We start from the raw sequence: 22,102 nt of genomic DNA, 5'->3' as shown, positions 1-22,102 counted from the left end.
TTTATTGCTTAGTAATTTATGCTGTACACATCTTGTGTCTGCAATTAAAATGACTGCTCCTAAAGACATGAGAATACTTAGGAAATCCAAGTTGAAAGTAACACACATGCATAGGGCACGAGGATTATTTTAGTCCACATTCATTCACATTTGAACTTTGAATACTTCTTAAATTAATGCAGATTTATTTTGTTCTTCATGGACTCATTGATTTTAGCATATACTGTAGGCTGTGATAACTGATTTTATTTTTTATATTTTGTTTTTTTATAACAGCTTGAAAAGAAAGAACTGTGGAAATTGTTTAAAACAGACTTGGGTTGGCTATGTTACTTGCTTTTCAAGTAAACTAATTCTCTTAGAAACACATTAGGCATTGTTTTAACTATATGAGAAGGTCGGGTTTTTTTTTTTTGAGTAATTAAATTTTTAGCTATGATCATACAAAGATTAAACGTTTTACTCAGCTTTTAGATTATTCAAGGTAAAATCTGATGTTGAACATAGAAAATCCTTTATGATGCTTTTAAGTCACAGTGATAAAAATGAACTCTGAAGGTTCTATTGCTGAATCATGAATTTGTTTTCAGGCCAGCACCACTAATAATAAAGTGTATTGACAGAATTATAGTCTATCTAAATTCACATTGTTTTTATTCTTTGCAAGGTTTGGTTAAAAATTCAGACTCCAGCTTGCACAGCAGGTACCTTTACTGTAGAAATTGGGTATTTAAAAAAAATGAGCTGGGGATTTTCATTTTACATTTTTGTTCACAATTGACATGCAATGATTTAAGCAGGTAAAAAGAATTTTTATTGATTTCAAGATGAAGTTTAAACATAGATCTTACATATGATGGAGTTTTTATTGCTATTTTAAAGATAGGTATTGGCTCAATAGTTTCATATAAACAGATGGTTTCAATCCTGTGGGCAGCTGAATGCCGGGGTGCTAAGCCACAGTACATGTCATTTTTCCATGTTGGTGAATCTCATTTATTGGGCGCAGGTCTCACCCAGTGGCTGGAGATGCTCTCGGTGGCCCTCTTTTAATCATTTCCCCCTTTTTCTTTGAACATGCACCGTTTTCTTTCTTAATGGCATGCTGTCATTCCCTAGTCAATGCTCTTGTAGAAGGCCCAGGAGCTCGAAGCAGTTAGAAACGGCCAACTTTGAAGACAGGAGCGCACACACTGAAGAAGAGGGATTGACTCCCTCAAACCCCTCCTCCACACACTGAGGCTCTCGCAGGAAATAAGCAAATGACTGCAGGTTCTATTTCAGCGCTGCTGGTTCACTGTAACCGTGATTATTAGCCCAGTCATCAATGCTTCTGGATTTCCGGTGTTTATTAAAGGAACATACACATAGATAGCTACATTTTAAGAGGGTGTCACCGGCTGGGCAGTGCCGAAGTTATGGACCATTCTCCCTATCTGTCTTGGTATTGCCACCTGGAGAGAGAATACAAGGAGGAAGGAGGAGAATGGAAGCTCCTTCAGGCTTCCTACCTGTGCACTTCTTTCCTCCTGATCGTCTGCTCCCTGGTGAGCTTGGTAAATGGGCTAATATCAGTGCATATATGCTGACATTTTCATGAAGACTCACGTTATTTGAGGGATGGACTCTTTCCCCTGGTACCCTTGCCTTTTGTAGATCCTCAGTCCTAGTAAACACAAACGTCTTTTCCCCTTGACATATCCCGCACAATCTAATGGTCAAGCATTGCATGTAGCTGTCATGCCTGTGCTGGACAGACACTTGCCGAACTCCAGACACTGGCTACCTTGACTGTGGGAAAGAATGTCCCTGCTTCCCTTTCTTTCTGGTGTCTCTCCTTCCTCCCCCTCAAGTCAGTGGAGCGTATGATTCTAGAACAATGAGTCTCGTTCACTCTTGTGCAGGGGATGGATGTGGCTTCATGCACAGGAAGGCAGTTGTGACTCATGGAGAAACACACCACCATAGATTAGTATGTTTAAACTCATATTCCTCTTTGTGTCAACAACCCCTTTGGCAGGTGCCAACAGCAAGTGTGGCCATTGAGGGGGCGTCTGCCCTAAACCGTGTTCGTTGGGCACAAGGCGGCAAAGAAGTTGCTGTGGGGGACTCAGAAGGCCGTATTTGGATCTACGATGTTGGAGAGGTACATATTTGGAGTGTTCTGTTTTGTTTTAGTGTTTTCTTTGGGGAGAGGAAACTGGCTTGTGTATCCACTTTAAAGACCTACCAAATTATTAACAAGACTTTCTGGGCCACAAGAAGCCTCTCGATGGCGTTTGCAAATTTTCATTGACTTCAGTGGGAGTTTGTTAACACCTCCTTGGGGCCTAATTTGGCCTTTGTCTCCATGCCCAGGACGCTTTAGTTAATGATCCGGACTCTTCCTATTTGTGCTGCGGAAACCCAGCTTAACAGACTGAAGTACGACAAGGCACACTAACGCTCGCCAAACTCATAACGTTAAGAGTGAAACTGGAATTTGCCATTTACTCTGAGAACGTCGAGTTGTAGTTAGTGTGCTGAATCAAAATCACAGCCCTTAAGGTCACCACTGACAATTAAGAAGGTTGAGATTAATCAAATTTTATACCATTTATGACATTACCATGTGAGATTGCTGCCTCTTCTGGTATGTCTTATTATATGACATGTAAAATACAGTGAATAACATGGGATATATCAGTGTGAAAAATAATGCATCCTTTACTCTGAAAAATCTTGAATTTGTGGCCTATCTTTACTTTTCCATTATATGTATAGAAACATGCATATATATGTTTTCTCTCACTTCTTGAGAAAGTGTTGAAAAAAAACCCTTGATTTCTGGTGAGGTTAAGGGTTTTGTTTTTGTTTTCCCTTAAAGACAAAGAAAATACAGGAAAAACAAGTAAGCATGTTGTATAAAGTTACTTAAGCATGATTTGAATCGAACATTTGCATTCCAAAGAGAAAACAGACCACATTTGTATGCACAGTGTCCTAGGCCTTGGAAGTTCTCTGTGACTACCTGGTGGACTAGCTTAGCTGATCATACTGAGAAAGGTTCCCCACAGTCTCACCAATCAGCATCCTGGGACTTCGACAAGCCCAGATGGTTTGTTCAGCAGTGGAACTTTTGATGGCACGTTATATAATGTGGTGTTCTATGGTTGATTATGTTGAAACAAGCTAGTTGGTGTTTTCAGATTTCAGCTGGGCATAGAAACTGAATAACTTCAGAGACGGGGCTTTCTATCCTAGCATGCAAACGCCTAAGTAAAACATTTAAGCATCTCTTGGTTGTTCCGTATTTAGACTCTCTTCCCTGCCATGGTTATTCCTGATTGCCACAAGTTAAGACATGCAAAATGGCAGAGACTCTCCACACTGGCCTGCATGGTGAAGATCCAGATGGCCAGGTGCCCCACAGCTTGGAGTTGGGGAGAGAGACTGACATTTGAGTCAGAAATAGTTATTATCCGTGGCTTCCTAGTCATATTTTCTGCCACGAGGATTCTTCATGTTTGGTATACTTTTTTCATGGTCTTCACCTAAATAAAACTAAGCAACAAAACAAATATTCGTTATTGAGCTGTTTCCCAAAACATAAAAAAGCAAGTAAAGGACAATTTTAACAAACAAGGTTTCTTTTTCTCTCTCTTACTTTCGTATCTTTTCTTTTTTTCTTTTTTGATAACAACTGTTATTTGGGGAGAAAAATAAAGGTGCGAAAATATCCAAAAATAGCAGAAGAGAGATAAAATATTAACTCTCTGTTTCCCTCAAATGCATACTGTCCATTAGCTCTTTTTAGGTAGTGCACATTAGTTGTTTTATTCTTTTGTTCTAGCTAGCATAATAATCTGGTTTATTATATAACAGCCTCCTGAAAGGCCCCCACACTTACAGAAATATTACATAGGTGTGTAGACACATCCCGGATAAGAAAAGAAAAACAACAACAACAACAGAGTAACATAGACATAATTTTCTGCGATAAGATCCATCGATAGTTTATGGCTAGAATGACTGGACCATGACTCTGTCTGGGGAGTATGTGCGATTTTACAGAAGTTGCTTCGGCTGATATGGCTGCTCGACTCCTTCCTAGGGCACGCACTATCATCATCTCTACACTGTGAAGTGTTGTTATGCTCATGCCTACCATCACACTGCAGGTCAGGCTGCTTTTCATTTTTGTATTATTGCCCTTGCTTTTCTAAGTGATATTACAGACTACAGAAATGTCTGCCGCTATAGGCCAGTCTCGTCTATTGTCTGGAGTCTAGACAGGCTATAGAAAAATCTCTGGGACATATAATAGGCCAAACAATTTGTAGGGTTGTTTATCCTTACAAATTCACTCCTAGGAGAGGAAAGGGGACTATACCATTTTATTGAGCGTAGGTAATGTTACAATCTTTCAGCCCTTCTCTGAATGAGTGAAAACCAGGCTAGGCTTCAGCACTCGAACAATTCTCTCTGTATTGTTTGATCATACACAAAGCTGTGGTTAGCTCAGACTTAACAACATCATTTAGACTAACTATCATTTTTTCCTAAATGTTTCTGCAAAGCATCTTATATTCTTTTCAAGGTGAAGGGTCCTTTCTGTTTCTCCTTGCTGACCTCTGTAAGCTTGCTTTGAATCTTTGAAGACCACAACTGTTGAGTACTGACGGGAAAGATGGCCTCTTACAGTTGAGGTCCGGCTGAAGCTCACTTCTTAGAAAATGGTAGCTATGTCCTGGGCAACTGCTGCTGTTGTTGTAATGACTGTTACATTGTTCCCCATCCTGGAACTGACAGAGCATCACTGTCCTTAGGATGCAGGAATATGTGCCAAACAGTACCCTGGCAGCCATCTAACGCTCCTCCACGGCAGAGAGCCATCTGGGGTACTTTCAAGACAAGCTGGCCCGTTGAGAATTAGAGGTCAAATCCAAAGCTGGTACATGGCTGATGAGAGGAAGAGAGCCTGAGCAGGAAGCAATTTAAATAGAAAAAGTATAGAGGAAGAAGAAAACTATATGGCATTGAGAACCAAGCTGTCGGTAGGTTGTGCTACCAATGATCAGCTTTCCAAATCAGTCCTCTGGTCCTCATTATAGTTGAATTCCTCACCAGGGTCATGCTAGCCTTTGGAAAGCCTTGATGGAAAAAGATAAAACACTTCTAGATAGCTCTTAAAATGCAGTCTGTGCGAGAATGTAAATGGCAGTTTCCAGAATGCTCAATGCTGATCAGCTTGCCTCGAGACCTCAGTAAACTGAAGAGGTGTCTGTCTGTGAGAAGCCCTCTCAAATCCATCCTCCACTGTTCATTTGCCTGAGACCTCTCTAAGACAGGAAGAAGAGAAGGCTAGCTTGTGTGAAGATCTTATTCTACAAGTGCCCCAGGCTCCGCTGGTGTGGGACTTGTACAGTGTCCCAGAGCCCTGCGCTTTGGAGCCCTGAGTCGGGCTGAATGTTCTATTGTCATTGTCTTGCAGTCGGTAAACAAAGTTGTCAGCAAGATGCTTCATAGTTTCATTTTGTAATGGCCGCGGTGTGTTATGTAGCCTGTTCTGTGCCCAAGAAAACTGACCATAAGACAAATCAGAAATAAAACATTTGGCTCTGACCTAGATCATTGGAAAAAAGAAAGGGAAATCTCTAGAAATGTGACCAAATAGATAGAGTGCATGCTATGTAATTCTATTACCTACACCTTACATGATAAGGTCCTAGATTATAAACCTCACAAGGTGCATAAGGGGAGTGCTTAAACAAAGGTAGAGTCCTATGACACCTCCTCACAACCTCATTTCCATCCTATTATCGTTTTCGTTTGAAGCACAATATTTTTTGGAAAGATTTCTGTAATGCCTGCTTTATCAGGTGAAGCAGGGTAGGAGGGGCCATCACTGTGCTCACCGCTGTAGGCAACTTCCTGTGCACACAGTTGGAGACCTCTCCACTGGAGTCCAGGTAAGACCTTAGGGCACTGCAGAGAGGAACTCTGGTGTCGCCAGCTGCTAGCAATCATCTGCCTCCTCTGTCCCAGCTGAGGCTGCAGCTGCTGCAGGGAGTCCCAGCACAGAGCCTCAAGAATCACGTCCTTCTCTGTTCCATAGTACAATTATCCTTCGTGACTCTTCTGATGATAACAGTGGCTTGAATCCAGATTTACTGATGCAACTCATTAGGAACTTGTCAAGAGGTAAACAGAGAGTTGTATATGAGCTCCCAGAAATCAACAGGTTGAATTTGTCCACACCCTCTTTCTTTACTTTTTGTTACATTTAAAAGGCCAAAGTATGAGTGATATCTCAGGGCTTCGAACTCAGGAAGTACAACATAAAGCAGTCATGTTTTCAGGCAGGCGACCTGATGCTGTGTTTGTATAGCATACATTTTTGCTTATTTAATTTCAGCGTTGTATCTGGAAATCTGCTGCACATATTTATTTTCACAGATAGGGGCCTATTTCCTTCTCAGAGCAGGTGTTTAACTTCCATTAGCATAAATAGAAGCTATGCAAAGTGTAAGACAAAGAGCCCCCTTTTTATTATTTGGTTGTGATTTTTATTCTATTTGTGTTTTCAAAAATCACTTAAGTAGACAGTAGTTGCATGGATCATTTAAAATTTCTGAAATCTAAAATACAGGAGCTGGAGAGATGGCTCAGCAGTTAAGGACCCTTGCTGCTCTTCCAGAGGACCCGAGTTCAGTTCTGAGTACCCACATCAGACTCCTTACAATTGCCTGTAACTCTGACTCCAGGGGATCTGACACCCTCTTCAGGCCTCTTAGAGAACTGCACACACACACACACATACACGTAAATAAAATTTAAAAGTTCGATGTTTTTTTAAATGAGCCTAGCCTTTGACTACGGTTTGAGAAATCTCCACACTACCAGATGGGATCACTCTGGCACTCTAGGGTCTCATTCAATTAATTAGAACACGAGTAAAATAACAAGTCATAAATTAAGCCTAAATATAGCCTCAGATGTGTTTATATTAGAATATACTCATAAAAATCTGTTGAGAACTGCTGGAATTTTTCTTTTTTTCCAAATGATATGTGAACACACATAGTTTAAAGATTTAAAACTAAAAATTACTTAGCTAGCATAGTTCCTTTATTGACTAGCAGGCTTTCCTACATATGTCTGTATAACTGACTTTCACTGCGCATGGGCTAATGTATATAGAATTCTTCACATGTCCTCATGATTGATAGTCAGCACATCTACCTGTCTCTCTTGAAGATGTGTTTTCTGGAAAGCCCGCGACCATTGTTAATGCTTCAGTGCAGTCTCACGGATGCGCCTGTCACAAATATCCCCTAACAACTACGTTGGCTGCTTATCTGAATTAGTTAGGATGCTGTTTGCAGCTCTGCTTTTCAAAGAAGCAGTTTATCTTCCACCTCCTATTATTTCTTTTTCCATTAACCTCTTCCAGGGAAGATTTTGTTTTCAGTTGTGATAAATACATGCAGCTTTCAAATCCCTGATTATATTTTTATACTACACAGATGACAAAATTTCAAAATCATTTTCAGCTTAAAGTAGGATTTGCAAAATAAAATGATCACCTAAAAGCTGTGATTTATGAGAAGGGGAAATCTTATCACCCTAGCTGTGTTTGTCTGGCCCGTTGACCAATTAGTAAATAGAAGCATGCATAAACCTTTAAATTTAAATGCTTAACTTTGGTGACATTACAAATAATTCATTCGATATGACTACTTATAATAACAGCAGTTAGATTATTGCAAATTTCAATAAAAGTAATACATTCTTCAATATATTTAAATGCATTGAAAAGTTCTTAAGAAGGAAAATGAAGTTGAATATGTATATCAAATGTTATTGCTAAAAGAATAAATAAAATTAAATAAATAAAAGAATAAAAAGTGTGATTTTTAAATGTCAGTTTGAATATTTTTAAATGGAAGTGAAAAAGTAGGTTCAAAAGTAGATTTAGAACCCCAAAAGGAAAAATGACCAATGCTATAAACTTTAAAATAGTGACCAAGGTGTTACATGTAAGAATTATTAAAAAAAAAAAAATGCCTCCAGGGCATAGGATATATCTCAGTGGCTGAGTGCTTAGAAAGAAAAAAACAAAAACGTTTTCAACTTTCATGCAGCCAGCAAGAATAAGAATAACAAAAAGACAATCCGAGAGCTGTTTCTCTTGAAGTTAGTCAGAAACAGCATTTAGTACAGTAAAATCTGGTAGACAGACGTGCCAGAAGTTGAGCAGGGCTTGAGTGACGGCGAGTCAACAGAGTGTATTTATACATTTCTTTTCCAGTGGATTATACGAAGCAGTAATTGTTTGCTCTTAGCCGTTTTTAGTAGGACAGGGTGTACATTATTCTCAAAAGAAGCACAGGTCTCTGTATAAATAACTGCTCTCCTTGGGAATTGGGTAGACAGAACATCAAATAAAAAGTTAAACTAAAACCTGGGTGTTAATTCAAACAGGAGTCTCCTCACGACCGAGACTGTGTATGAAGGTAGCCGTGTGGTTACTCTTGTCCTCTAGCTCAGGCAGAGCTTGGGTGACGCCTCAGCTTTGGCAGCTTCCAGAGGAGCAGGGCAGGGCTGGTGTCACTTAGCCACATCTGGTCCTGACCATCCGAGGCGCTGGTGTTTCTCATTAAGAAAGTGTGCCTGCCACTTGCTAGACTCTCGACGGTCCTCGCAAGGACTGCCTGCTTTGATGGAGAAACAATTTTAGATTCTTTAGCTGATACCAAATGCTTCCTTTGGTTTTCCCTTCACCACGAAACAGGAAAAGACAGGGACCATTTCTTCTGTGGTACCAAGCACCCAGATAAAGGCTGACAATCTAAAGACCAAGTTTTCTTAGAAGCATCTACACATTTGATAACACAGACAAACATTGGGATTTGCAGGATTGGGTTGAACTATTGAGATTTCCCATAAATTTTTTAGTATGAAAGCCACAGAGCCATGCAATGAAGTCAAAGAACACAAAAGCATATTTGTGTGGCAGATTGGTGATACTAATAAACATAATTATAGAAAAGCAGCCATTCTGAATTAATACATTAATTCAGTTCTTTGTCATAATAAGTTACATGTATTTAAAAAATAATTTGAGTAAAATGTATAATTATAATTTTAGTATTAACTTGATTTCTTCTGAGGAAAGTATTTAATTTAAGAAAGAAAAGAAAAGGCACTATTTCCAATTCCAATTAATGTTATAATGACTCATTTTATAGTCTGTGTGGTAGCAGCAACTTCCATTTGGTAATTATATATGTAAAAGACCATAATCATGATTAAATTAATTACTATATAAATAGTGTGCTTATTGAGGTAGAATCAGTTTATGAAAATGGACTTATGGTATTAATATCTTTTCAGGCATATTTTTCCATTTGTATCACATTTGATACAAAAACACTTATGACTTTTATGTGTTACGAATGGTTAGTTAAATGAAAAGAAAGCCCTAATGTCTATTTTTATGAGAGCCAAATTCAAGAGTGCACATCAGTTTTCAATATCACTGTAGTGGTAAATGGCCTATGAATGTATACCTCCTGAAACAAAAGGCAGCTTGGACAAGTAGCCATCTTCATAATTCTTCTGTGGTTCCACACTGTTGTATTCAATGGCTGTTTGGATTCTGAAGCAATTGTTAGTGTGTTAAACTTTTTATGATAGACAAATTCTATTAGTTTTATAATTTCAAAACTGTTAGATTTTGTCTCAAGAAAAAGTATCAATGACAGCAGATGCTCCAAATCGCACCTTACAAAAACCCAGGATAAAGCTGTACCCTGCAGGGAATAGAGATTTATACTGCTCTATAAAGGAACCGAGTGAATGTAATATGAAAACAAATATTCACTTATGTGTGTTTATAAATGTTTATATATCACATAGGTTGGACTTGAAAAGGGAGGAAGAATGATTGGATGATTTTATTCTATTTCCAAGGAAGGTTTACATGAGTTTCTAGAATATCAGCTATCACAACATCTTTTACTTTAAATTTTTTACTTAAAATACATTGATTATGTATCATGTGAGTAATATCCAGCCTTCTACTATTGTAGAAATAATCTGCATGAGTGGCCCATTCCTAAGCTCTTTTTCCTGATGACAAGGTAGTTATTTCCCAATATTTATTCTTATTGATCTTGGCATTAAGCCCCTTGGGCAGAAATGGAACACCTTCCAGTATCTATTATCATAAAGACTAGACAACTTTTTGACCTCAAAAGAAATCCTGTTAGCATCCCTCATTTGGCTATCAAATTTATCTGCAAAGTTTTTATGACCTTTGGAGTGCAGAGAAGCATCCAAAGATATGTCTTGTCTGTTAGAGCAGGCTAACCTGGTCCAACACAGTGGCTGTCACCTCACAGGAATTCAATAAATACAGGTGAATGAATGAATGATTCCTGGTGTGAAATTTTGGGGGAAATTAAGCAAAAGCATAATTGTACAAAGCATTCAGAATGCAGCTTCCAAATCGAATGTAGTCTGGTAGACACAGAAAAGTTAAATGTATTGGCACAGAAAAGGATATTTAGAAGGGACCATTTGTCCTTCCTCCCAATCATTGTCCTGGTCTTCCTCCTGTGCTTTTAAAAGTGAGTGGTTGACGACCAGTGCCATGAAAGCATAATCGTTGATTCAAACAGTTGTCAACCCGCCGGAAAAATGCTTCCTTTTCACTGTGCTTTTTTTGGACACTATAGATATGATAAATCATGAACTGCATTATAAAAATACCTCTTTTATGCCCAAACATTCAGTAGGAGGAAATGACATTTCTTTTATTACCTTGGTAAATGTTTTTAAGGTGTTTAGCGACAAGCTTTCTTATTGTCAAAACTGCTTAGATTCGGTGGTTGCTAGGAATTTACTTGAAAACCTATAGTCAATAATATCAGGGGAAAGAGGGCTGCATAGTTAGTCAGCTAATGTGGAGAGAGACTCGACGAGCGCTCCCTTTCTCGTCTCCTGCCTCTTTCTTGATCTTTTGTACTATGGAAAGGGAGGCAATTGGAATTTAGAAAGTTTATTTTCCATCATCGCGCATCAGCTATTGTCTCCAGCACTTTCTCCTCTTTTGGGCTGAGAAATGGATTGTCCCCAACAGTAGACAAAATAACAACATGCAACCATTTCAGAAGACAGGAGCCTGGTATGATTTCAACACACGTGCAAACAAGGGCATCTTCACGACTTGGGAAATTCGTTCTGTCTCTTCTTCAGCTTTTGGTTGGTTTGCTTTTGTTTTCTCCACAGGCAAAAACCTCCAGATTTCAATACCAGATTTGCTTACATGCTAAATTTTACCATGAAGAATATTTGTAACTGTTCATTTCTCAAGACAAGTGCTTAAGTTGTTTATTTCCTCCAATAGTTACTGGCCTCCTGGAATGGATGGTAAATAATACCTTAGCTGTTTCTATTCGCTTTGCCTCTTACCTCCTGCTTTCATTTCTCACCTTAATTAGGTGGCAATGGATTATCTTTTTTAGTGTTGTTCTGAGAAACATGCAGTAAAAAGAAACCATCCGTTTGAAGATAGAAGGGAAGGAACTTTTGGCAAGTGGGTCTCCAAGCTTCTGGGCAGTTGAGTAGGCAGAGGAAAAGAAATTCAAAAGCAGATACCTCCAGTGAAGACAAGGTTAGAAAGCAAGTAACCTTCCTAGCAATTTTCACCTCTTGACTGGCTGGTGATAGCAGTCTACAGCACAGATGTGAGTGCGCCCTGCTTTCCTGACTTCTCGGAAGCTACTCCAAAGACTCAGTTATCACAGTCTATCTTGTGGCAGAATGCTATTGCATATCTTCGCCCCATGTAGCTGCATCCTGGTATGGGATTCTAGTCCGTAGTTCTAGCCATTGTTCACAGTGGTGTGGGCCTTGCCGCTCCGTGAATTAAACACAGCGGAGCTGCATTTATGTGAAGCGGGTCTGCCTGGCTGCTCCAAGGCGGCTGTTTCAGAGCCTATGACCTCCCACTTTGCTGCCTTCTGTGTGTGTGGTAAAGGGAATTGTCCTAAAAAATATAGGCTTTCGCTGAACACAAATGCATATTTGCATGCCAGTGGGTTAACATTCTCCTAAATTTGGGTGCCATTAATAACTGTGTCGGGGGCTTGTTTTCTTTTAACCTTTTGAGTACAGGGAGGTTGAACTGTCGCTCTGTGGAAACGTACATAAGCTTCCCTGGTTCCTGTAGATGCACAAAAAACAATGTGCATTCAAATGAAAAGGTCTCATTTGTACAATATCTTCTTGGAAGAAAAACTTCTGTGTTGAAGGTAACACAGAAGAAGAAATTGTTCTTGTGTCTGTTCAGAATCGGTGGTTAATGTAACATTCCCATGACTGTTCAAAATAACTCCATTTAATTGAAAGATTACAAAGATACCGATGAACCACACGTCTACAAACTGTTAATCTGGAAACCTAGAGACCTCCTCTCTTAGTTTGTGTGCCGTGAAAATGGAACTGAGAAACTTAATTGAGATTATGGAATATTTTTCTAATTTCTTAATTATCCAAGGTTTTTTAAACCTTGCCTTTGTAAGCACTGCCTGGGATATATTTTATCATAAAAATATTCATAGGTAGAAGTTATTGCGGCTAGTTAATGAAGTATAGAAATGATCCTTGAAACGTAGTCTTTACTGGAGCTATTTAAAATCAGCTGCTAGGGACCATAAATCCTTAGAATTTACTGAAAAAATGAGGGAGATTTACCTGGGGACTGTTGAGAGCTGTTAGCTCTGTGCTTATAAAAGGGACACATGAATGATATTTGTGTGTTTAACCCTGATTATAAATAGTCACTTGATTTTTATAACAACATGTTCAGCAATAATCAAGCCTTACAACTTAAGGTAGAAAAAAATGTAGAATCCTACTGCAAAAAATTCTGTAACAAGAAAAAAATAGCTGCATTGGAATGCATTGGTCATATGTGAAAAACGAAAATAGTGGTGGTGTGGTGGGGGGAGAATGTTAGCATATATGGCTAGCAGGAATCCATATATTTTAAATTTAATTTTTAATGGACAATAAAAAATAACTCTGACAACAATTCTCTTATAAGCTGACAAATCTCTTTCCTTACATTTAGTGCGTGAAAGATAGGCATTGTTTTTAAAGGAAGTAACTATTTAGGAAGTCATTGGTGTGAATTTCAGAGAAATAAAATATGCTTTAAAATAAACTAAAACATGCAGTTCTAGGTAGGTGAAGAAAAATGGGAGAGAGGGAAGAGGAAAAAAGAAAAAAAGAAAAATTAGAAGACAAGAAAATAAACAAGAATGAAAAGTAAGAGCCATCCTTTAACTGGGGTTCACAAAGGGTCAAGCACTGTGTTTCCTGTGTTTTTGTCTTACTCTCCTCCCCATCATGAGACACACTCTCAAATTTCCTTCATGCAAATAAGGGAGATCGGAGAAGTTGCCCAAGGACACACAGCAAAAAGCGGCAAGCTGGGAAAGAAAGCATGATTTAGCCACTCTCTGTGGTGGGTGTGAGCTGATCCTGGCTTTCTGTCCAATTCTAACTGCTCTCCCGTCTGTGCCTCCCTATCCTGCAAGGTACCCAAGATGCCCAGGCATGACACCCCGTGGTCAGACCACCGAGTCTCTGGAGGATCACAGGGGTGGGGGGTGGGGTGGGTGGAGATGAGTCTGCAGGGGTGAACCACTCAGCCAGAGAGAGGGTCAGATGCCTGACCCAGGGACAGAGGTAGGAGGGGTGTGGAAGAAACTAAAATCACCCACATACATGATTTCTTTATCCCGCACTTTTCACACGTTTGCTCTTTGCTGGTGACCTTTTGTCTCCTAAGAATCTCAGATTACAGTCTTCGGAATCTTTTAGTAGCTGACTCGAAACTCATTACCTGCCTGCCTCTCTACCATGGAGGCTGAGCACTTTTAGAGTCTGAGGTCTTACCTGCCCCACGTGCACCTGGAAAGTGACTTAAGCAAACTGTCTAGCTCCTTCATTGCCCTTTTCCATGGGGTAGAAACATGTCTTTTAATGTTCTTACAGCAGTCCGCACTCGTTCTTCAAGAAAAAAAACAGTCCTCAGAAAAATACTGAAGACCTGATGTCATCATGTACGCTACTTTTCGACTTAGGAACCTGTTTCATCTGAGTGACAACTGACAGTCTGACTATTCCATGCTGGACTCGGTCCCTCTTAGCTCAGATTACCTTTCATGTCCTGTCCATGTCTCTGTTGATAAATGGTCAGATGTCCCCATCCTCATTTGACAATTGAGGCAATGAGAGGTTAAGTGCCTGGCCATTGGCAGTAACTGAAATAAGAATAAGCCTTGAGTTTCCTGGCCAAATCTGAGGTTTATTTTCCCTTTTCCTTAAGGCCAAATTGCTACCTCAATAACTACCTTTGGCCTTCAGTCCCTTGACTGTAAAAACAGGGTTATTCCATATCTATAAAGGGGGGGGGGTGCTTTTAGAGCTGAGATTTTATTGTCTTAGAAATCAGAGCTCTCGATGCTTAAGGCATTCAAATGCTTTATTCACTTGCCCAAAAATTAGGTAGCCGTTATCTGTCAGGATGGACTGGCTATGGCAAGCTCTGCTCTGAGACGCAGTGGGAAAATATGAGTCACCCGTGACCTTCTGTGTGACTCCGGCAGACAAAGCTAAAGCAGAAAACGTTTCCAGATCCAAGTTGGTTCAGCAGCAGCAGTTTTGAAAAGGCCGTTCTGACGTTGCTTTCATTTCACTACACATGCTTTTTCTCCCTGTCGCCTCGCGTGTATTTTTAATTGATCAGAATTATTATCATCATTAGAATATAAATATGTTTCCCATGATAATGTAATTTTCTTTTGAGACCTGGTTTCACGATGTAGCCCAGGCTCTCCTAGGGTTCACTATGTAGACCAGACAGGCCTCCAACTCAGAGATCTGCCTGCCTCTGCCTTCCAAGTGCTAGCGTTAAAGGCATGTGCCACCACACCATACAATAAGTGGAAATTCTTTACAAATTACTAGAAACAGTTATTTGCAAGGGGTAGGATCCAAGTGCGTGGATGCTCAGATTCTCTGAATGAAGCCATGGTGTCAGCATTTGTCCCAGCTACCTGGGTGGCTCTAAGGACACACTTCTCATATTATTCCATTTCTGAACACCAGTAATGTTTTAAAAAATCTATGCCAGTATTCACCTGTTCTAACCAAAAACAGCATTAATTTCCACCTCCTTTTCCTGGTCATCGTATTTCAAAAGGGTTCTCACTGGATCTCCAGTTCCAGGGCAGGGCCTGGCATGGTGTCCATGCTGATTGCGTATTGGTAAGTTCACGCACTGGTTAGGACAAAGAGCTGTATCATTCTTTAATAAGAACAAAGCCTTTTTCTAACTAATGAATAAGGTGTAGTCAGAAAGGTCCCAGTGCATTTGCACCCTCACACCTCCTTCTCGCTCTTTCTAACTGAGAACACCCTCGGAGAAGGATCGGGAACTGCCCAGGGTGAGAAGGACAGCTCTGTCCAAACAGATTTTATTTACAGTCATCGATGTAAACTGCCAAAGAGTGTAAGACACCTGCTTGGTCTCACCTACAAGTAATTCAAATGCCAAAAAACATTAGTTCCAGTGTGGAATTGGCCTGTGAATGTACCTTCACACATTGGAGCTGAGATTGTACTTAGAATGTTTCCTGATGTGATGCTTAATTCTAAACATGGAGCTGGCAGTCTACTGTGTACCTTCTCCATCTAACAGTGCATTCACATTGGGTTATTTTTACAGTCAGCTAGATGAAAAGGCATCATAGCATGAGGTAGGGAAAGCGACTTCAAGTTTCTAGAAGCAATTGTGTTTCTAGCATGTTCTGTTCCAGAATTTGGTGTGAAAAAAGCAAATTAATATTTCTGCAAGGTGTGTGGTATATTAGGGAGGAAAACATTTGACAGAATAATTTTTTTTTTAAAAAAAGCTTGGTGTGTGTGTGTGTGTGTGTGTGTGTGTGTGTTACTACAAAAAACAGTAGCATATCAGGAAGAGGACAAAATCTGTTTGAATATTATAAAAATGCCTGTGAAGTTTAATCTGCAAATTTAAATGTCCTTGAGGATAAATCTTCCTATTTAAAATCATGCTTAGGAATTAAGATGTTAAATGTTAGTCTTATCTCCATGAAAGAGGCCAAACACTTTAATTGCTATGATAATTTTGTTTAGTAGAAACATTCAGGTTTGATAAAATTTATCTTTTAGACATTTCATGTGTGGTTTTATATAGCATACGTGATTGTCAATTTATTCTCGACCTGCGTCTGGCCACTATTCGAGCTAGGTGTTCCATAATCTCAACGAAAGTAATTTCTTAAGTCTCTCTAGTACTACTCCATGAAACAATGTGAGTGCATTTACCTATTTTCTTGTTCTGGTGTATAGATCCTGTACAGTGCTGTCAATAAAATGTTACAAAGGTCAGCACAGGTGAACTTGCTTTCACTGCCTGAAACAGCAGTATAGTCTTATGTTTGTAGGACATCCTTGTCTGCTTGTGAGCAATATGCTGTTGGATTGGAGAAGATATTTTTCCAAGCCTTTAAAGTCATACAAAGGTGTGAGGTCTTTAGCTTTATGTCTCTCTTAACTTTATTTTGTGAGAAAAAAGTTAGTGTTCTTCTGACTGAGTTTCTGTCTCCTCAGGCTTTCCTTTCATGGTTCTTTTTGGAAGCATTTTGTCAGGCACTGGGAGAGGGGAAGGAAAAATGGACCTATTCTTTCACATAAATGGTACCAATCCTCTTGCGGGCTTATGCTTTTGGTTAGCTATTTGGAATCTTTTATTTTGGGGGTACCGTTTCCCCAGGGTAGCATTATATAAAATTGAAGACAAAAATGAAGAACTATAAGAGAAGTGCTCACCATAAGGAAAGTGGTCTGAGCCAAGGGGTAACGATGTCGTCCGACATTACTGTGAATGTGTGTCATTGCTGCGAGGGAAATTTAGATTCATTTCCGTAACTAGGGAAGTATTTCGACTTCACTACTCCAAAACTTACTCATAGTTTTGAATGAAAACTCTCATTGGAGAGGCATTTCTGATAATAAACTGGAGCGCTTCCCCACCTGTACATCATTTCCAGAATTACATTCTTGAGACATTTGGCCTTAGTAGTAGAACTCATTTAAGGTCACACTTGACAGAATGGCACTGCCACTCTCCAGTAAGTTTTTTTTTTTTTTTTTTTTTGGAGGGGAGGGGAGCGGGACAGATAGTATCTGAGACTATGATTTCCTGTAATAAAAATTTTAAGGCTCTAATCATCTGGTTGTGTGTAGTGGGTAATTTTCTAGCTATAGATATAATTTAAATGCTTAGATTTCTCTTCTTCCTCTTTTTTTATTTTACTTTCAGTAATGTGTATTGATTGAGGTGATTGTGTTCCATATATATGGAATATATGGATACCGTGTAGAGTCCTAGTATACAGATGGATTGATCGCACCATTTTACATAGTGAAACTCCAAGAAAATGACTGTCATGTCTAAATCAATTTTATTGTATCTGAACTTCTTCAAAGTTCTACTCAGTGCAACTTTTCATCTTCAAAAAAATGTTTTCCTATTTCAAACCCTTTTTTGTTATCTTTAAACAACTCACTTTTGGATGCTATGTGTGAAATCATAATCTTTTAGTGCAGCTAAAAAAAATCATCTGCAAAATTTCTATCAAGGGTGTGTTAATTCCTTTTCATTGAATTGTACACACCAGAAGACAATATTTGGGAAGTTTTATAGATATCCCCTTTTGACAAATCAATATAGCATATTAATTCAGTACTGAAATCACATAACATTGGAAAAGGTACTTGCTGGCTATGTAGCCTTGGTAGGATTTTTCCCCATGTTTCAATTCCCCACCCCTCCTTCGATAACATGGAAATATTTTGTTCCCATACATAGGATAAATTTACCCCAACTGGGACTGCTGTGAGGAATGAGTTAATATATGGAATGTACTTCGAACAGAACCCTTAGTCAATGTTAGTTAGTAGTGCAGTTAGTCATAGCCATCATCACACAGGTCCTGCTGGAAATGCTCAAGCGTGACCTCATAGTAGGAAAATTTCTGTGCATATGTAAGCTATTCTTTCTCCATGTATATTGACTCATTAATGGCACTTTAGAAAACAAATCGATAGCTTCGACTAGAAAGAAAATGCCACAGTTATTCAGAAACTGTGGTTAATAATGCAGCTTTTATTTGCTGAGCTCACCGTAGGACCTAAGAACAAAGAACTCTCCTTATTCTGAGTGCTTTAATGTGGCTGCTGGGATTGTTTGGTTAATGCACATTTTAAAAGTTTTATACATTCCGTGAGTGATGTCCTGTCTAAGAGAAAAAAAACTATAGGTTAAGCGCCACACTTCAGGTCCTCCTTGGTTCACAGAGTATTTGGTTTCCTTTGCATTCTTTGGTGAGGAGCGGCCGTTCCAACACCAAGGCATGTAAGATGCAAGGGGTTATCTTGCTTATCGTTTCTCCACTGATTTGCTTTGCAGCTGGCAGTTCCCCACAATGATGAATGGACGCGATTTGCCCGGACCCTGGTGGAGATCCGCGCCAACCGGGCTGACAGCGAGGAGGAAGGCGCTGTTGAGTTAGCTGCGTAGATGTGAGATGAGCCTGCCCCCTGTGGCCCTCCCATGCTTCCATGCTCGAACTCAGAGTCTGCAGTCAAGGCCTCCGTGCTGTGTTTGGTGTCCTTTCAAGTATCAGTATCTCTGTGGCATTTTAGGGGCCATGTTGTGCAGTGTCGTCCCATATACTCCATATGTACCTACTCACCCAACATCCGCCCCAGCATTTCTATCTCTCTGTCTCTGTCTCAAAAACAAAAGGGGGAGGGAACCCTTAGGGGTTTAGTTGTTGCCTTTTAACTACTTGGTAGCTGTGTTTAATAGCTGGAAACCTCTGGTTGAATTTGTGCTTACATGTACTTCTGGCATAGTCCTATTAAATCCATATGAAGCCAGATATGATTGGGTGCAGATGTGGCGTGCCTCGTGATATGGTACAGGGCCAAAGACTCGAGATGTGGTGTTTTACATGGTGACTCACATTATGAATGGATTTACTACAAGAACATTGCTGCTCCTTATTTATTGTAACGTGCTGCATGGAACGTATTTATTTGAAAGCATTAAAATAAACGATCTTAGAGCATGTGCGTAATGAGAGGACTGTATTTTCTCTGCTGCTGCTGCTGAGGTTACGTTAAGTTCCAAATAACAATTACAGTATGCCAGTCCCACTGAGAACACGGAGTCTTTAGAGGTTTGTTGCAGTGAACGGAATGAATTTTAATGCCTATTATTTCTAGGTACTTTAACAATATTTCAAATATAGTTGGCCATTGATACTTATCATTCAAGCTAGCACAACCCTACAAAAGTCTGTGGTTCCTGAATATGACACCAGTATTGCCAATAAAATGTTCCAAACCAGGCCTGTATCGCTGTGGGTAAATGTTTTGCTTTGCAGAAACCTGACATGAACTTTGCTTTGACAAGGGGTTGGAGAGATGGGTGAGGACCATGGTAAAGATTGAACATGACTTTTTAGGCAGCCAGACTGGTAGGCTTAAATCAAGGCTCTTCATTTTATCTTTATAAGGCTACATGCATGTATGGCTTTTTTTTTCTTTTTATTGTTGTTTGTTCAGATTTTAGGAGGTAGACACTCCCTTGCCTCTGTCACCAAAGCCACCAAGTCTTAAAAACAATGTTAAATGGTAGAATAAGAAAGGCCAGGTTGAGATAAACAAATGCCATATGTTCTACAAATGTATATTTTTAAATTCACACTAGAAGTTATGTTAATTACTATTAAACTAGAGAATGTGCCTATAAACAGCTTTAATCATTCTTTTCAAGGGTTATTTCATTGCTAAAGAGTAAAAATAAATTGTAGTTAAATCATTTTAAAAATTGTCAATAGGCTCTTGATATTTTAGGAAGAAAACTTCCCTCAACACATTCTTGGTAGTGATTCCTTAAACTAATATATAGATAGATACACACACACACACACACACACACACACACACACACATACATATATACATTTTAAAGTTATAATATATTTTCCTCCAAGTGCTCTATAGTACCTACATAATTAAATTCCCATACAAGCAGAAATTAGCATTTTATAGATTAAAAATGAATGTCTTCATATATGTGTATCTAAACTTAGTGGATAGAAGTATTGAAGAAAAACATTTGAAAATTCCAGCAAATTTCCTAATCTTTTTGTTTTGTTTCTTGGGGGTGCTGGGGTGGTAGAGGGGTGTTGAGACAAGGTTTCTCTGTGTGTAGCCTTGGCTGTCCTGAAACTATCTTTGCAGATCTGGCTAGCCTCAAACTCAGAGATCCGCCTGCCTCTGCTTCCTGAGTGCTGGGATGAAAGGTGTGTACCACCACTACCTGGCTACAAATTTTCTGTTTTGTTAAAGGAGAACGTTCTAATTAACTTTAGGTTATGAAAATATTTCAATAGGCCCTTTACTTATGCAAAGCTATGCCAAAATACCATTATGATAATGTGATGAGGTAAGAGACAAAAAAAAAGTATCTAAAAAAATTGTCGTATAATCTGGTGACTTGAGTTCCATCAGGACTCATATGGTGGAAGGAGAGAACTGACCCCCACAAGTTCTCTTCTCACCTCCACACTCCCACACACATATCCATGCATGCAAATAATACATGGAAACATTTTTAAGTCTAAAAGCAATCTAGTAACAAAAATATTGGAAAAGAGTTCTTGGGCACACACTAAGCTGTCATTAAGAGTAAATCAAAGCCCGTGTGTTGTGATTAAAGAAAAATCTCAATGTTTCCATGACATGGGAAGCCTGTGTAAAGCACAGTCAGAGTCACTTCTGGAAAGGCCATTGGGTGGTGCATGTAAAAGTCCCTGATTGATCCCTTGAGACAGCCAGCCTCTGTACAGTCCTCACATCTTGGCCCTCAGACCCTGTAATGAGTTTGTACTGACCTCACATAACTGAGAGAGTAAGGGGACATTATGAGAAGAATAATACTCATGTCTGGATTTTGCCTCACATCTATGAGAATATGTTATAATCCAAAGTGCTAGGTTGGGTATGATAGCACACACCTTTAATCCCAGCTACTTCAGTGAACTGGTTTAGGACCTTCAACCCTTCCAGTGGTTAGGAGCATACTGAGATATCCCCTCCAAAGGAAAGAAGAAACTGCAGACATATAGAACTCATAACACATAGAAGAAAGCCCAGCACCTGGCAAGGTATTTGGGCCTCTGAAGCCAACACATTCCATATCCTGTGATCCATAGCTGGCGGAAATCAGGGCGTTTGGTGGACATAGAATGGGGGTGGACTTTGCTATAGATCTGAATGGCAGTACAAGGAGCTCGAAGACTGGGTAATACAGCTGAAGAAGTTAGGATGCAAGTATCAATGGTGAGGAGAGACAGTATGGAACTTTTGGAATAGCATTTTTCATCAATATTGGAATAGCATCCGTCGTCAGTATCACATCCCATAGAAAAGGATTCTGCTGCCATAGGATATGGACATGCCATGCATCTCGCTGCCCCACTATAAGTTGAGCTGTGTCAGCCCTACCAAAACACAGTTAGAAAGACCTAGAAGCCACTTGTAATATAGAAATTGTGACCAGAATCAAAGAATTTGAATAAGCGGCATAAACAAGTAGCCTAGGAGCCCAGTGTTGCCCAACAGAATTTTAGCAGTGCCCCTCCCCCGTATTGGCATACCTGGTCATATGTGGGGGTGGGGCAGGTTCTGTATGACCAGGAGAAGGAGAAAGAAATACATCAGAGCCTGGTGTACATACAGGTTGGCTCAATTTGGGGGATAAAAGTTGGACATGGAGGACAGCCAGATTAGAGCCATCTTCTGGAGTGACTTTGAAAGACAGTGCTGAGGAAAAATTCTTTTCATAGATCAGAGATTTGAGCTGCACAACCAGTCATCCATTTTCACACGCAAACCATTTTGAGTGGGTGGTGAAGGGGCCAGAGGTGAGTCCACATGCACA

At 39.5% G+C, this 22,102-nt stretch overlaps 1 protein-coding gene across 7 annotated transcripts in view; it reads left to right on the top strand.

The window, feature by feature from the left end:
* The window catches only part of Dync1i1 (dynein cytoplasmic 1 intermediate chain 1), a 312,403-nt gene extending 292,901 nt beyond the window's left edge, over window positions 1-19,502 (top strand). For all 7 annotated transcript variants that reach the window (XM_028869831.2, XM_028869834.2, XM_028869832.2 and 4 more), the window contains 2 exons: window positions 2,021-2,146; window positions 18,557-19,502. In XM_028869831.2, the coding sequence (XP_028725664.1) occupies window positions 2,021-2,146; window positions 18,557-18,667 (237 nt within the window). In that variant the 3' untranslated portion in view covers window positions 18,668-19,502. The remainder of the gene's footprint in view (window positions 1-2,020; window positions 2,147-18,556) is intronic.
* Window positions 19,503-22,102: the final 2,600 nt, after the last annotated feature.

This window comes from Peromyscus leucopus, chromosome 3, assembly GCF_004664715.2.
Source record: "Peromyscus leucopus breed LL Stock chromosome 3, UCI_PerLeu_2.1, whole genome shotgun sequence".
Lineage (NCBI taxonomy): Eukaryota > Metazoa > Chordata > Mammalia > Rodentia > Cricetidae > Peromyscus > Peromyscus leucopus.
Note: the sequence above shows the minus strand (reverse complement) of the source record. Positions and strands in the feature narration are given on the sequence as shown.